Source organism: Mya arenaria, chromosome 15 (genome assembly GCF_026914265.1).
Source record: "Mya arenaria isolate MELC-2E11 chromosome 15, ASM2691426v1".
Classification (NCBI taxonomy): Eukaryota; Metazoa; Mollusca; class Bivalvia; order Myida; family Myidae; genus Mya; species Mya arenaria.
In genome coordinates, this window is record NC_069136.1 from 41,880,321 (window position 1) to 41,894,667 (window position 14,347).

Genomic DNA, 14,347 nt, shown 5'->3' on the forward strand with positions numbered 1-14,347 from the left:
TTTGCTTTTTTGTTAATAATTTAGTATTGAAATGATCATTTATTATGAGTACAAAATTTAGGCTTCTTAAATTAATTAACAAAAAATATACGTAATTTGCGGTCTCCTTAATAATTTGTAAGTATGTTGCAGGTTTTAAGGGGACAGGTATATATGTAGAAGGGTTTATGGAGACCAGTGTATATATAATATTATTTTTGAGGCATTAAGGGGACCATCCATATTTTAGGGCATTAGGGGGACAAATTATATATATCTTACTTTTGACAGTGAAGGCTCCCGTAACCTTAAGAGACAACTTGGTAATAGTATTTTTTATAATTGTGTATAATAAATCCACAAACAATGACCAGTCGAAACGGGAGGACTGCAAATGTCATAGGATATTCATCGGAAATCTTTTACAGACCATCTCATTCATTAAATGCAAGTCAGATTCAGTCACTTGGTCTCTGTACCGTTTGATAAACAAAATATATAATGACCAGGGTTGGATCCAGGAATTCTCGTTAGAAGGGGGCGTTACTTAGGGGCGTTTGCAGGAGGATTGAGGGTTACTCAATCAAGAATTTTTTAACACTTTGTAGTCGGAAATGATGCATTATGTGTATATTTTATTATTTTCTTCTCATATATTGACACAAAAAGTAAACTTGGACGATTTTAGAGGGAGCGCACGCCAACTGCACCCCCTCCCCAATCCGCTAGTGAATGGTGACTTAATATTTGATATATTATGGTAACTTTCAGTTGAATTATATAGAAACTGTAAATGCTAAATACAAGTTCTGTGCTTGTAAAAACAATACAAGTTTCGTATGCATACGAATGTGTCTGTTAACGCTTGAACAGTTAGCTCATGATTAAAGAACATTGTTCATTGGGTTCATTGTGACCCATGGAAGATTTTTTTTATTAAATTCCAACTTCCCCTTAAATTTTACTTGCCTAAAACTTTAACCTAAGTCAATCAGGGGCCATAACTTGTATTAAAGATATGGAGTATGTAACCTCATTGGCTGATGGTCCTGAACAATTGTGTGAAGTATTAAGTCAATTGAATGAAGGGTATATAACGTCTTAACCAATAGGCTACGGAGACGGTTTTAATGCATGTACTCAATTGCAGATTCAAGGGGGGTTGGGGGGGATCGGTCCCAGCGCGCGCCGTCCCCTACCCCTTTGAATCGTCCGTTTATAATATGTTCTCAGTCAATATCGGGAAAAATACAATATTAAGATAAAAATGCACTATTTCGGACTATAAATTAGGGGGTCTAACCCCCACCCCGGTCTAACATTATAAGCCATTCAATTTCTGTTCTGAGGGAGGGACGGATGTGGAACGATTAAGCCCATGAGTTTCACGTACCCCTTCTTAAGTCAATTCCTGGATCTGCCACTGATATCTGTAATCAGATTTGTTGTTTCATAATGATATAGTTCCTTTAAACAGTTTAAACCTTTTATGACATCAACATAAACAGACGCATGTTCAGTAAAAATACTCTGTATACAACGTTCTCGTACTCCAGAGCGATGATGCTATGCATTATATTTATCACCATCTGACTGACTGAGTAACTGCCAAAACTTTTCCGTTTAAAGAGACTCTCTCATGTTTTTACACCAAACATATTTTTCTCGTAATGCATCTGAAAACACTTACATGTATATTTATTTTACTCCTTGGTACTGAAATTGCAGAAATAATAGTAACCAGGTTGATTTTCTTTTATACTTCAATTGCATTTTTAAAAAACGATTGAAGTATTAAAAATGAATCTTGTTCAAGTTGGGAGCAAGCACATAGGGGTGCAGATAACACATAGAATAAAAAACGGATCGCTTATCCACTCGCCCACAGGGACTCATACTAAGGTGTTGAATATTTTAACCTTAATGGAAGTTATTGGTTTATCATGTGATTATGTCAATCAACTGATTGTGCAACAGCCTTTTGTTGAATCGGGTTAGTAACGCATTTCCAAATATTGGACTTCAAAGACTATATGTTAGCACATATCAACATTTATTGAAGGGTTTCAGCCATCAATAGCTTAGCTTTAACACTTCGTTTGATACGCCATACTTTATTTCGTAATAACAATCTATGAAATCCAAGTAAAAGATGCATTTTTAAAACCCTTAACGCTTCGCTTATATTCACTCAAAAACTCATATTCGAAAGATTTAAAAAAAGTATGTCATCATCATATCCTCTTTAGCGGCTGAGGAAGCCGGTCCAAACCATTCACATACTTTCCGAGTTTCTTAATACGAGGGTATAGCCAGAAGTTCGTGGAATTGCTTAATACAATCAACACATTTTAATATTTTTCAACGAACGTCAGCTCGCTATAAAATCTATTTCAGCTGTAAATGACATATAAAACTTCAAACTGATACATAAAATATAAAGGAAACTACAGCTTTTTCATTAACATGAGATCAGTATAGCCCGCGCAGTTCAAACGTCAGAATCTGACGTCAACGTCATAACTTATCAAAGTAAGAGCCGTTCGCCGCAATACAACGTCGATGTCTCGCTACCCACTGCGGTAAATGTCACTGAACCACTCTGACTTGTAAGAATACAGGCGTGTCTGAGCTTCACTATGTAGTGCCTGAAAGTCATTGAAGCGTTTACCTTTAGTTCACATTTAAGTTTCGGAAATAGGGCAAAATCGCATGGTGGTAGGTCTGGCGAATAAGGGGGGTGGGGAAGGATCTCCGCTTCAAGCTGGAGTGTCGCGGTAGTCTGTGCCTCCTCCGATCTATGCGCTGATGCATTTTCCTGGTGAAGAATCCACCCATCATTCAAAGCCTGTGGTCTCTTAAATGCCATCGCCCTCTACAAGTCACGCCTCAAAACCTTAAATGGAGAACATAACTGAGGCTTATAACATTTGTCGCGTATTGCGTACTTCATCAAATATTATAATTAAAACTAACACTTATTCAATCCCATATTTTTAATCATAAACTTTTTAAAACATTGTTTTATGCAGATTTTATCAAGTCCTAAATATTGATAAAATGAATTTTGTTTTATATCACTACCTTCGAGTAGGAAGCAACCGTCACAGATTGGCTCTGCGGAACTGCATGGAGTAGGATAACACCGTGCACATCAAAGAAGACAATGAACATATACTTTCCTATCGAGCAGGATGGTCGTGCCTTCTTCGGAGGCGGGGAACCGGTAGTCTTCCATTGACTGCTTTGCTGTTTTGTCTCAGGGTCGTAATAAAACAGTCAGGTTTCATCGCAAGTGACTATCTTCTCAAGAAAACGGTTTCCTTCCTTTTAGTACCGAGCTAAGAATCGGCGTGATTCCCGTACCCTTTTGCTCATCTCATCTTCTGTCAGCAGCCGTGGAACCCAACGCGCACTCACTCGACTCATTTTCAAACTGTCTTTCATTATCCTCCGTACCGACCCATAACTCATGTCCAACATCTTGCATATTTCAGAAAGAGTGACTCGACGATCAGCGTCAACGATGTTTTTCACGGCCTCGACGTCACACTCCGTAGTTTGTGAAACCGGTCGCCCAGACCTCACGTCGTCACAAATGCTTTCCCGCCCCTCACTGAACCGCTTGTGCCGCTTGTAAACGAGCATTCGCTTCACTTGAGTTTCACTCGATGCTTCATTCATCAGTTTAAGTGTTTGCGATGTAGTTTTCCCTAGGTTCACACAGAACTGTATCACTGCCCGTTTTATCAATCTGTCTTCTGGCGTCATTTTAAACAAAATTTAACTATACCGTTCAAGCTAAAATGTTTCCTTTGAAATAAACAAACAAACGCACTGACTTAAAACTTCACTTCATCACACGTTATTAACGTCACGTCAAATGTGCAAACCTTCGCGCCGTTTTATTGGTTTCAATGTGAGTGGTCAACAAAACAAGATATTGTCATGGGTTATTTTAGCAACTGCGGAGGAATGCGCGACCACCTGTTTCCATAGTGATCACTACGTTGTCGTTATAACATGCTTTACGATGAAACTCGCATTCTTAATTTCAAATTACCTGATTATTATTGTATGAAAGTTTAAAAGATATGCTGCATATTGTTTTCATTTTATCAAGCTTTTCCACGAACTTCTGGCTATGCCCTCGTATATAAATCTCTTATAAATTTGCCAAATAAAATTCAACATGGGTAAACAATTATAAAAATAACGTATTTTATGTATTGCAACATATTTATAAAAAATAGTCACTTGAATCAAATGAACATTTTCAATGTACTTTCTTTCTCGCGGAAAGTGGACATTTCATCTTACTCCAACAAGTGTGGGGTATGGTTGATTCTCTTCGTGACTGAAATCAACTTTTTTAAACACTTGGTGCATTTCAAATGTAGTCCATATAAACAATCCCTTCAGATACTTTGACGATTGCATTTCCATGGGAGATCACTGCGTAGGATAAACATACAAGTGTTGTTTAGCCACACTATGATTTCAATTATGTCAGGGGCGTAGCTACCCCTCTATTCATGTGGATTCATAAATGTGCTGGGGGGTTCGGGGCAAACTTGACAATTTTGGAAACCATGGTGCAATCTTGTGCTTTCTGGGCGTTCCGATGTGCATAATTTAGTACTGGAAAATAACCAGTTTTAGATTCATGTAGTCAAGTTCGCATACTGCAACTTTGGTTGATTTTTTTGTCAGAATCATGTGGATTCAGCCGCGTATTCACATATAGGCGGCTACACGCCTGTATTTTGTGCATATGCATGTATAATTTGGTTTAAATGATGCATCCTTAATATAACACATCCTTGCTGCTACACCAATAGAAACTTCATGGGATGTTAATAGTAAAAGAATTAGCACTGACGTTCCCATTTTTGTCTGGGTCATTTAAACAATAGAAAACAACTTACAAGATAAACAAATTTGTTTTGACTTCTTTAATGAATTACATAAAAACATTGTACAAAGATATCATGACACTTTTAAACAATAAGTATGGTTGTCAATTAAACAGTATGCTAGCTTTAAAGATTTAGGCAAAGATTGGAATTTTACAGCGGTTTTAAAAGGTGTATTTAAAGCTGCAATCTCACCGATTGATCGTTTACCGGTACTCTTTTATTGTTTGTCTATAAATGGACAATTTTTTTGCATAAATGTCTAGACCCAATTTTAAGTGATATAAGACTGCTGAAAAAAGATCAGATTGCAGTTTATCATATTTATGTTAAAAAAAAAATGTTTTATGGCTAAAAGCATTACGAACAATTTAATGTAAATGAAATTTTCGGCAGTTTTACCAAACATTTCTGATTGGTTCTATTGTGAATGATCTAATATGACTTAATTAAAGGAATGATAACCAAATCAGCAGATTTTGAGACAATTTTGTGTCTTAACTGACAATCTGTAAGAGTGCAGCTTTACGTGTTGATCTAAAGCTTCATATACACATTGTTATATTGTCAATAACTGTTTAAAAGGTCTCATGTACTAAATAAGATAATAATTTTCATACAATATCTAAAATTGATCAAAATAAATAAAGTACCATTATACCTATTTCTTAATAGTGCCGTTTCTCATCTGACAATACCATTCAAAGCCATCATTTCAACTATGAATTTATTTTTAACTTTCAAACTTTTCTATAGCATATGCAACAAAATATACCAAAAATACAAGCCATGAACAATATGATTGTTCAACTTGCATTATCTTTGACCTTTTGATATGACCATTTTCCAGTTTTGTCTATTTGTAAGTTATGCCCTAAGGAATAAAGTATGACTCTATCATACAGTATGAATCATAAAAAAGCAATAAAATCACTAAAAATATGCCCCAACCCCTGTAATTTCTAATACAGTAGTAAAATCAAGAAATTAAAAATTTAGAGCTGCACTCCCACAGATATACCGTTTTCACAACTTTTTTTTTTGTTTTGGAATGAGCAATTTTTTTGCGTAATTATCTGCAAACCAATGATAAAAGATTGCTGACAAAAGATCAGATCACAGATTTCATATTTCCGTTCGAAAATTAATGTTACTAACGGTTTAAGAAAAGTGCATAAAACATCAATGTTTTAACTTAAATAGAAAAATCTGCCATTTATTTTTTCGCAAAAATTGGATGGTTCCAATCCAAGACATAAAATGAGAAAAGTTGTCAAAACTTCCAAAATGTGAGAGTGCAGCTTTAACGTTTGAAAGTAACTCTGTTTGCCTCGTGCCCCTTAACAGGGTTTAATTATGTTATATGCCCAGTGGGTTTGTCCCTGTATATTTGATTGTATGATTGCAGTAATGGATACTGGTCTAATTATCTTCTGACAATTTTTCACCAATTTTAAAGAAACAGAAAACACATATTAAGCTCATATAACCCTGTACAATTTAATCTCATTCATTAGGTTGAGAAAAATTCCCTAAAAATATTAATTGTGGAAACATATCTTATTTCAATACATACAGGAAATGGCGACATCATTTACCCTTTAGTATGAAAAATGAAGTTTCCTGATATTTGAATAGCGGTTCTTTATTTAAGCATCTCAATTCATTCAACATACACATAGTATGTATCAAGTTTCAAAGAAAACCAAATCATTGTAACGATTGTTTTCAAAGCAAATAGATTCACACTCTTGACAAACTTCTTTTCCTAGTTTCAACTTTTGAGACTTTTTGATGAGCCTGCACCTTCCCCCTCTTATGCAGTGGCTTCAAGCAATAAAGCTACCAGCTCAAGTTGCACAACTGGTGAATAAGACTGCTGATGGTCGACAAACTGCACACTTGATGCCATGATAAATCATGTCCATCGACTTCCAGAATGAAGAAATGACACAGCACAGAATTGATTTCAATTGGACCTCTCTGTACTTTCATCCCCTTGTTGTCGTCAAAGACTATATCTAAGTGTGCAGTGCGGGATCTTGAGAAGCTTTCTGCTCCTCTGATGAAGTAAGTTGGGCAGAGTGTGAAACTCCAGTCTGTTCATATGCCTGGACACCTGTGATCTATGTCTTCTAGTGTGTGCCCAACTATCACCTGAATTTTTTTAAGAGGAAGTTAGTGCTTGATTACAGGTCAATGTGACAAAACAAGGTCTTTCATTTATGCCACCAAGAACTAGAATTCCAAGTTTCATAACTCGTATGATAACTCAAAGCAATTGAGCAGAAACTGTTTGGTAATTAATTTTAAGTCACTGCTTCCACTTATACTATCAGTAATATTGAACGTGAACCGACTGACCCAAATGCTATTCTAAATAATTTTTATGTGCAGAAACCTTAATCCTATTGACACAAAAGTAATCCAATTGTATGTCTTCACAAAACATTCTACAACAATTTTTGTCAATTTAACTCAAAGATTGATTATTGTTTTTTTGTCAGACAAACACAGAGATGGCCCTATATCGCTCACCTGATTTGAGAAAGGATTCTAACTTAGTTATTGTTTGGACACTAACTGGACACTTTTGGTCTGACTTTATAATGCAGCTGGTGAAAATATTAAAAGTCCCTAAATAATGGGCTTACAAAAACATGAAACATGTATTTGTTTAAAAATTACAAAGGGCCATATCTCTTACAATATTTAAGTTTGTATTGAGCAGAATAAAAGGCTTTGCCTAAATTACAAACTTAAAACTATATTTACAAGTAAAACAAAAACATCTACAAATATGTTTTTTGTATCTGGTTTTTGAGAGAGAATGATCAGAAGAAAACATCACACATTCACAATCATATTAAAAAATAATTTAGTTTTTTTTTAAATTATATTCTATTTCAAAAACACTGCAAAAGACAAGACACTTACGTTTCAATTTCTTGATTTAATACATTGATGATTATCAATTCAGATTATTCTTATGAAGCGAGATGGGTCTTACACTCTAACCAGTGCAACTTGCATGTTCTTAGTTGCTCAGTTATTACCTTTCTTAAAATTCTCCTCTTGATCTGAGCCACGCCAAAATGATGGGAGATGCTTTAATTGTCTTTTCCATCGGAATATATAGCACCTCTGTGTTTCTGTTTGTCTCCTGAAATAGTAAAAGTTTATTAATAATAATCACAATAATAATAATCAGTGATTTTTACTGAAATTATTTTCACCGATTGTGCCTTGCACATTGGGGAACAATATTGACTTCTGAGGAGAAGATTTTTCCATATAGACATATAGCAAAAAGTAGCTCCGCACCCTGGAGCAATATTTTTTATCAATTAATATCCAGTGAAGAACATTCATACAGGGTATTGAAACATTTTTTTGCTTCAAATGAAGACTTTTAAAAAAGATAACTTAACTAGCTCTTCATCATATTAAATAAAAATTAACACAGTCTATGCCGCACACGGAGCCCTGCATTTGATCTTTTACCAAAGTTTGATTGAGAGTTTAGTTTCACATTGACAAGTCTTTACAGGTCTATTAAAGCTGCACTCTCACAGATTGAACATTTTGAAAAAGGTTATATTTTTTATCTTGGAATGAACCAATGTATGCGAAAATGATGACAAAAAAATGTCTTTGAATTCCTGTCAAACATGTCCGAACCAAATTCAAACTATGGATAATCACTGTCATTCACGATGAAATTCAGCACTTCTTGCCCAGTATATATACCCTTACTTTAAGTAAAAGGCAAATTAAAACAAACACATTTGTCCGAAATTTAATCAAACTTTAAATGGCAGTAGGATTGTCATTTGTTCACGTAATTTTCAAGAATCAGGAAGTGGGGAACATTATAAAGCCATTTAACGATACAAACAAGACGATTTTCTATTGAATGTACAATAGTAGTACCAGGGTAATATGCAAATAGTTATTATCTCAAGAAAAGGACATCAAGACCAGTTCATTTACCAGTAGCATCTGACAGTCAATAATGGTTAATTTCTATTTTATTGTTAGTTTAATCATTATCTGGCAGTGGTTGAAAATGTTAAGTGAGACCAGTTTTTTACCTGTTATTGAACAAACTGTTATGTTGGCAGGACTGTCCTCCTCAGCAATACAAAAAACAGCAATGACTGGCTGGCACTCTGTAAAATGGCGATTAAAACATAATTTGTCCAATTAAAACTGTCCCATTCTAAACAATCCATCAGCAATATATATAAATGAGCTGCGCCATGTGGAAATGTATCTTGGGAAGTTTCCAGTCCATGTAATGATGTCTTAAAGATGAGCAGAAGACATTACTTACTATGCAGTAAAAGTTATTACTTTAACAGTAAAGATATCTTTTTTTGAGAAAATTTATCAAAGTGAGCTCTTTTATGTCATGTGTCTAAGTCTTGTACCGTGACATCTATGTTACATATATAAATAATAAACAGGAATAAAATGAGGAGTTGTGTACACACTTATTCCTCCTTATGTACTGTGTAACTCAAGAAAAACAATCCATAATTCTAGTAAATCTCTAGAATTCCCTTACTTTTCTCGCTGTACAAAAATGAATGAGGAGTTGCAAACAAGCAGGGCCATAAAACTTTTGCTATTTAAACTGTATCGCAACAGCAATTTAAAGACAGTGATACTTATTGATGGAATAGGCGCTTAGACAGCTACATTTTCTGAGAAATGGAGATCAGACTAAATTCTCCAGAGATAATTTATAGATTTATTTGAAATAAAGAACATGATATAGTGATTGTGTTAAACTTGTTACTTATCCCTGATTTAACACAATCATTACCTTCAAAATGGTGATAAAATAAAAACAAATATACCTTATTAAACACTCTTTACTATCACATCTGTACCCCTCCCCCCCTTCTTACATACTTAAGTGACTGTTACCAAAGTAAAGAATGAAAGGTCCACAAGGCCAATTAAAAACCATGAACCGTGAGAATCCTGTTTACTAATTTGATTTTAAATCACCCAAAAGGCTTTCTACACATAATGGTTCCTTAATTTAAATCTAGTCTCCAAAGGTGTCACAGTTGTGATTTCATTGGAAGACTTGTGATACGTTATTTAAAAAAATGACGAAAGGAAAGCTTAAACGCAGAAGTCTGGCCGGGTATATGAGCCTGGAAATAAATACGCAAAAGCGCACCATGCTGCTAAGGAGTCTTATATAATTCCCGGCCCCAGTTCAGCTGGAGATGTTGATTCCACACGGCTGGAAAACCGGCCCGGTGCACCCAAGCTTCACCATCGGCAGTATCTGCAAGAGGAGGGTGTAAATCTGGGAAAACGCATTTATAATCAATTTGCGAAAGTTCTTATCCGTCATAAGTAGTGAACATGTATGTGGCTTATAGAACATCTGAAATTAAGTTTAATGAAGGAGACAAAGTTCGGTCTGGGATCTAAACCTGGATTTTGATGCTGAAATTGTAAGGGCCGAATTCAGAACATCCACTCTCACTCACACTCCAACCACATTCCCGTAAGGGACACTCAAATGATCACTTGAGTGGAATATGGGGAGTGACACTCAAGTGATCTGTTCGTATTCACACGCCTCGCTAACACTCCACTTCATCAAGTGAGCAATACAGTATATAATTATACACGTATGTTTACATGATCATATTGGATTACCTGTTTGACTATGGTGATGTTTACATTATACATTGTAAACATATGTTTATTTGAGATTTGAGTACCTTATTGTTAGTTATGGCAACAAACAAATGATAATAAGTGTTATTCTGAAACTGAAATTTACATTTTAAAACAATTGGTTAATAAAAATAAACGTTTTGGGTTTTAAATAACTGTTGCAAAATATGTTTAAATGCATGTGTGTTGTTGTCGTTGTTGTTGCTGTTTTAAATATGTAGCCGTTTTCCATTGTATCACGTAATTTAAATATCTATTCATATATAATCTTGCTTTTGTATTCTACATAAAGCAGTCTTGGGCGTTTGAAAATAATATAATATTATGGAAGTTGAAAAAATGGAAATTGAAAAAATAGCAGATGGATAGAATTAGCGAATGAATCTACTTCTTATGGGGAAATAACACCTCGGAGTGAAAAACAACTCAAGAAATGTAGGGGAAAATGGATGAAGATGACGATAATAATAATAATAATAATAATAATGATGATGCTGATGATGATATGGTGGTGTTGGTGTTGGTGGTGCTGCTGCTGGTGGTGGTGGTGGTGGTGCTGCTGCTGCTGATGATGAAAATGATAATAATAATAATAATAATAATAATAATAATAATAATAATAGTAATAGTAATCCAGCTGAATGTAGGCTGGAAAATACATATCAATTCCCTTACCACGCTATGAAATGGCCTAGCGGCATCAAGTTAGCGGTCTGGCGGCTTTCCGAGTTTCTTAATACGAGGGTATAGCCAGAAGTTCGTGGAATTGCTTAATACAATCAACACATTTTAATATTTTTCAACGAACGTCACCTCGCTATAAAATCTATTTCAGCTGTAAATGACATATAAAACTTCAAACTGATACATAAAATATAAAGGAAACTACAGCTTTTTCATTAACATGAGATCAGTATAGCCCGCGCAGTTCAAACGTCAGAATCTGACGTCAACGTCATAACTTATCAAAGTAAGAGTCGTTCGCCGCAATACAACGTCGATGTCTCGCTACCCACTGCGGTAAATGTCACTGAACCACTCTGACTTGTAAGAATACAGGCGTGTCTGAGCTTCACTATGTAGTGCCTGAAAGTCATTGAAGCGTTTACCTTTAGTTCACATTTAAGTTTCGGAAATAGGGCAAAATCGCATGGTGGTAGGTCTGGCGAATAAGGGGGGTGGGGAAGGATCTCCGCTTCAAGCTGGAGTGTCGCGGTAGTCTGTGCCTCCTCCGATCTATGCGCTGATGCATTTTCCTGGTGAAGAATCCACCCATCATTCAAAGCCTGTGGTCTCTTAAATGCCATCGCCCTCTACAAGTCACGCCTCAAAACCTTAAATGGAGAACATAACTGAGGCTTATAACATTTGTCGCGTATTGCGTACTTCATCAAATATTATAATTAAAACTAACACTTATTCAATCCCATATTTTTAATCATAAACTTTTTAAAACATTGTTTTATGCAGATTTTATCAAGTCCTAAATATTGATAAAAATGAATTTTGTTTTATATCACTACCTTCGAGTAGGAAGCAACCGTCACAGATTGGCTCTGCGGAACTGCATGGAGTAGGATAACACCGTGCACATCAAAGAAGACAATGAACATATACTTTCCTATCGAGCAGGATGGTCGTGCCTTCTTCGGAGGCGGGGAACCGGTAGTCTTCCATTGACTGCTTTGCTGTTTTGTCTCAGGGTCGTAATAAAACAGTCAGGTTTCATCGCAAGTGACTATCTTCTCAAGAAAACGGTTTCCTTCCTTTTAGTACCGAGCTAAGAATCGGCGTGATTCCCGTACCCTTTTGCTCATCTCATCTTCTGTCAGCAGCCGTGGAACCCAACGCGCACTCACTCGACTCATTTTCAAACTGTCTTTCATTATCCTCCGTACCGACCCATAACTCATGTCCAACATCTTGCATATTTCAGAAAGAGTGACTCGACGATCAGCGTCAACGATGTTTTTCACGGCCTCGACGTCACACTCCGTAGTTTGTGAAACCGGTCGCCCAGACCTCACGTCGTCACAAATGCTTTCCCGCCCCTCACTGAACCGCTTGTGCCGCTTGTAAACGAGCATTCGCTTCACTTGAGTTTCACTCGATGCTTCATTCATCAGTTTAAGTGTTTGCGATGTAGTTATCCCTAGGTTCACACAGAACTGTATCACTGCCCGTTTTATCCATCTGTCTTCTGGCGTCATTTTAAACAAAATTTAACTATACCGTTCAAGCTAAAATGTTTCCTTTGAAATAAACAAACAAACGCACTGACTTAAAACTTCACTTCATCACACGTTATTAACGTCACGTCAAATGTGCAAACCTTCGCGCCGTTTTATTGGTTTCAATGTGAGTGGTCAACAAAACAAGATATTGTCATGGGTTATTTTAGCAACTGCGGAGGAATGCGCGACCACCTGTTTCTTTAGTGATCACTACGTTGTCGTTATAACATGCTTTACGATGAAACTCGCATTCTTAATTTCAAATTACCTGATTATTATTGTATGAAAGTTTAAAAGATATGCTGCATATTGTTTTCATTTTATCAAGCTTTTCCACGAACTTCTGGCTATGCCCTCGTATATAAATCTCTTATAAATTTGCCAAATAAAATTCAACATGGGTAAACAATTATAAAAATAACGTATTTTATGTATTGCAACATATTTATAAAAAATAGTCACTTGAATCAAATGAACATGTTCAATGTACTTTCTTTCTCGCGGAAAGTGGACATTTCATCTTACTCCAACAAGTGTGGGGTATGGTTGATTTTCTTCGTGACTGAAATCAACTTTTTTAAACACTTGGTGCATTTCAAATGTAGTCCATTTAAACATCCCCTTCAGATACTTTGACGATTGCATTTCCATGGGAGATCACTGCGTAGGATAAACATACAAGTGTTGTTAAGCCACACTATGGTTTCAATTATGTCAGGGGCGTAGCTACCCCTCTATTCATGTGGATTCATAAATGTGATGGGGGGTTCGGGGCAAACTTGACAATTTTGGAAACCATGGTGCAATCTTGTGCCTTCTGGGCGTTCCGATGTGCATAATTTAGTACTGGAAAATAACCAGTTTTAGATTCATGTAGTCAAGTTCGCATACTGCAACTTTGGTTGATTTTTTTGTCAGAATCATGTGGATTCAGCCGCGTATTCACATATAGGCGGCTACACGCCTGTATTTTGTGCATATGCATGTATAATTTGGTTTAAATGATGCATCCTTAATATAACACTTCCTTGCTGCTACACCAATAGAAACTTCATGGGATGTTAATAGTAAAAGAATTAGCACTGACGTTCCCATTTTTGTCTGGGTCATTTAAATAATAGAAAACAACTTACAAGATAAACAAATTTGTTTTGACTTGTTTAATGAATTACATAAAAACATTGTACAAAGATATCATGACACTTTTAAACAATAAGTATGGTTGTCAATTAAACAGTATGCTAGCTTTAAAGATTTAGGCAAAGATTGGAATTTTACAGCGGTTTTAAAAGGTATATTTAAAGCTGCAATCTCACCGATTGATCGTTTACCGGTACTCTTTTACTGTTTGTCTATAAATGGACAATTTTTTTGCATAAATGTCTAGACCCAATTTTAAATGATATAAGACTGCTGAAAAAAGATCAGATTGCAGTTTATCATATTTATGTTAAAAAAAAAATGTTTTATGGCTAAAAGCATTACGAACAATTTAATGTAAATGAAATT

At 35.6% G+C, this 14,347-nt stretch overlaps 2 protein-coding genes across 2 annotated transcripts; both read right to left on the bottom strand.

The window, feature by feature from the left end:
• Positions 1 to 2,549: 2,549 nt before the first annotated feature.
• LOC128219389 (protein GVQW3-like) lies at positions 2,550 to 3,750 on the bottom strand. Its single transcript, XM_052927198.1, has 2 exons — positions 3,346 to 3,750; positions 2,550 to 2,627 (listed from the first exon to the last, which is right to left on the bottom strand). The coding sequence occupies exons 1-2, from the start codon at positions 3,748 to 3,750 to the stop codon at positions 2,550 to 2,552; spliced, it is 483 nt and encodes a 160-aa protein (XP_052783158.1).
• Positions 3,751 to 11,612: 7,862 nt separating this feature from the next.
• Positions 11,613 to 12,814, bottom strand: LOC128219390 (protein GVQW3-like). The gene is made up of 2 exons (XM_052927200.1): positions 12,410 to 12,814; positions 11,613 to 11,690 (listed from the first exon to the last, which is right to left on the bottom strand). Exons 1-2 carry the CDS (start codon positions 12,812 to 12,814, stop codon positions 11,613 to 11,615), a joined length of 483 nt encoding a protein of 160 aa, XP_052783160.1.
• Between the last annotated feature and the right edge of the window lie 1,533 nt (positions 12,815 to 14,347).

Bases quoted from the DNA above. Each gene is read 5' to 3' on its own strand.
- LOC128219389 (XM_052927198.1), bottom strand. From the start codon at position 3,750: ATGACGCCAGAAGACAGATTGATAAAACGGGCAGTGATACAGTTCTGT. The intron at 2,628-3,345 runs GTACGGGAATCA...AATGACTTTCAG, and splicing joins AAGATGAGATGAGCAAAAGG to GCACTACATAGTGAAGCTCA.
- LOC128219390 (XM_052927200.1), bottom strand. From the start codon at position 12,814: ATGACGCCAGAAGACAGATGGATAAAACGGGCAGTGATACAGTTCTGT. The intron at 11,691-12,409 runs GTACGGGAATCA...AATGACTTTCAG, and splicing joins AAGATGAGATGAGCAAAAGG to GCACTACATAGTGAAGCTCA.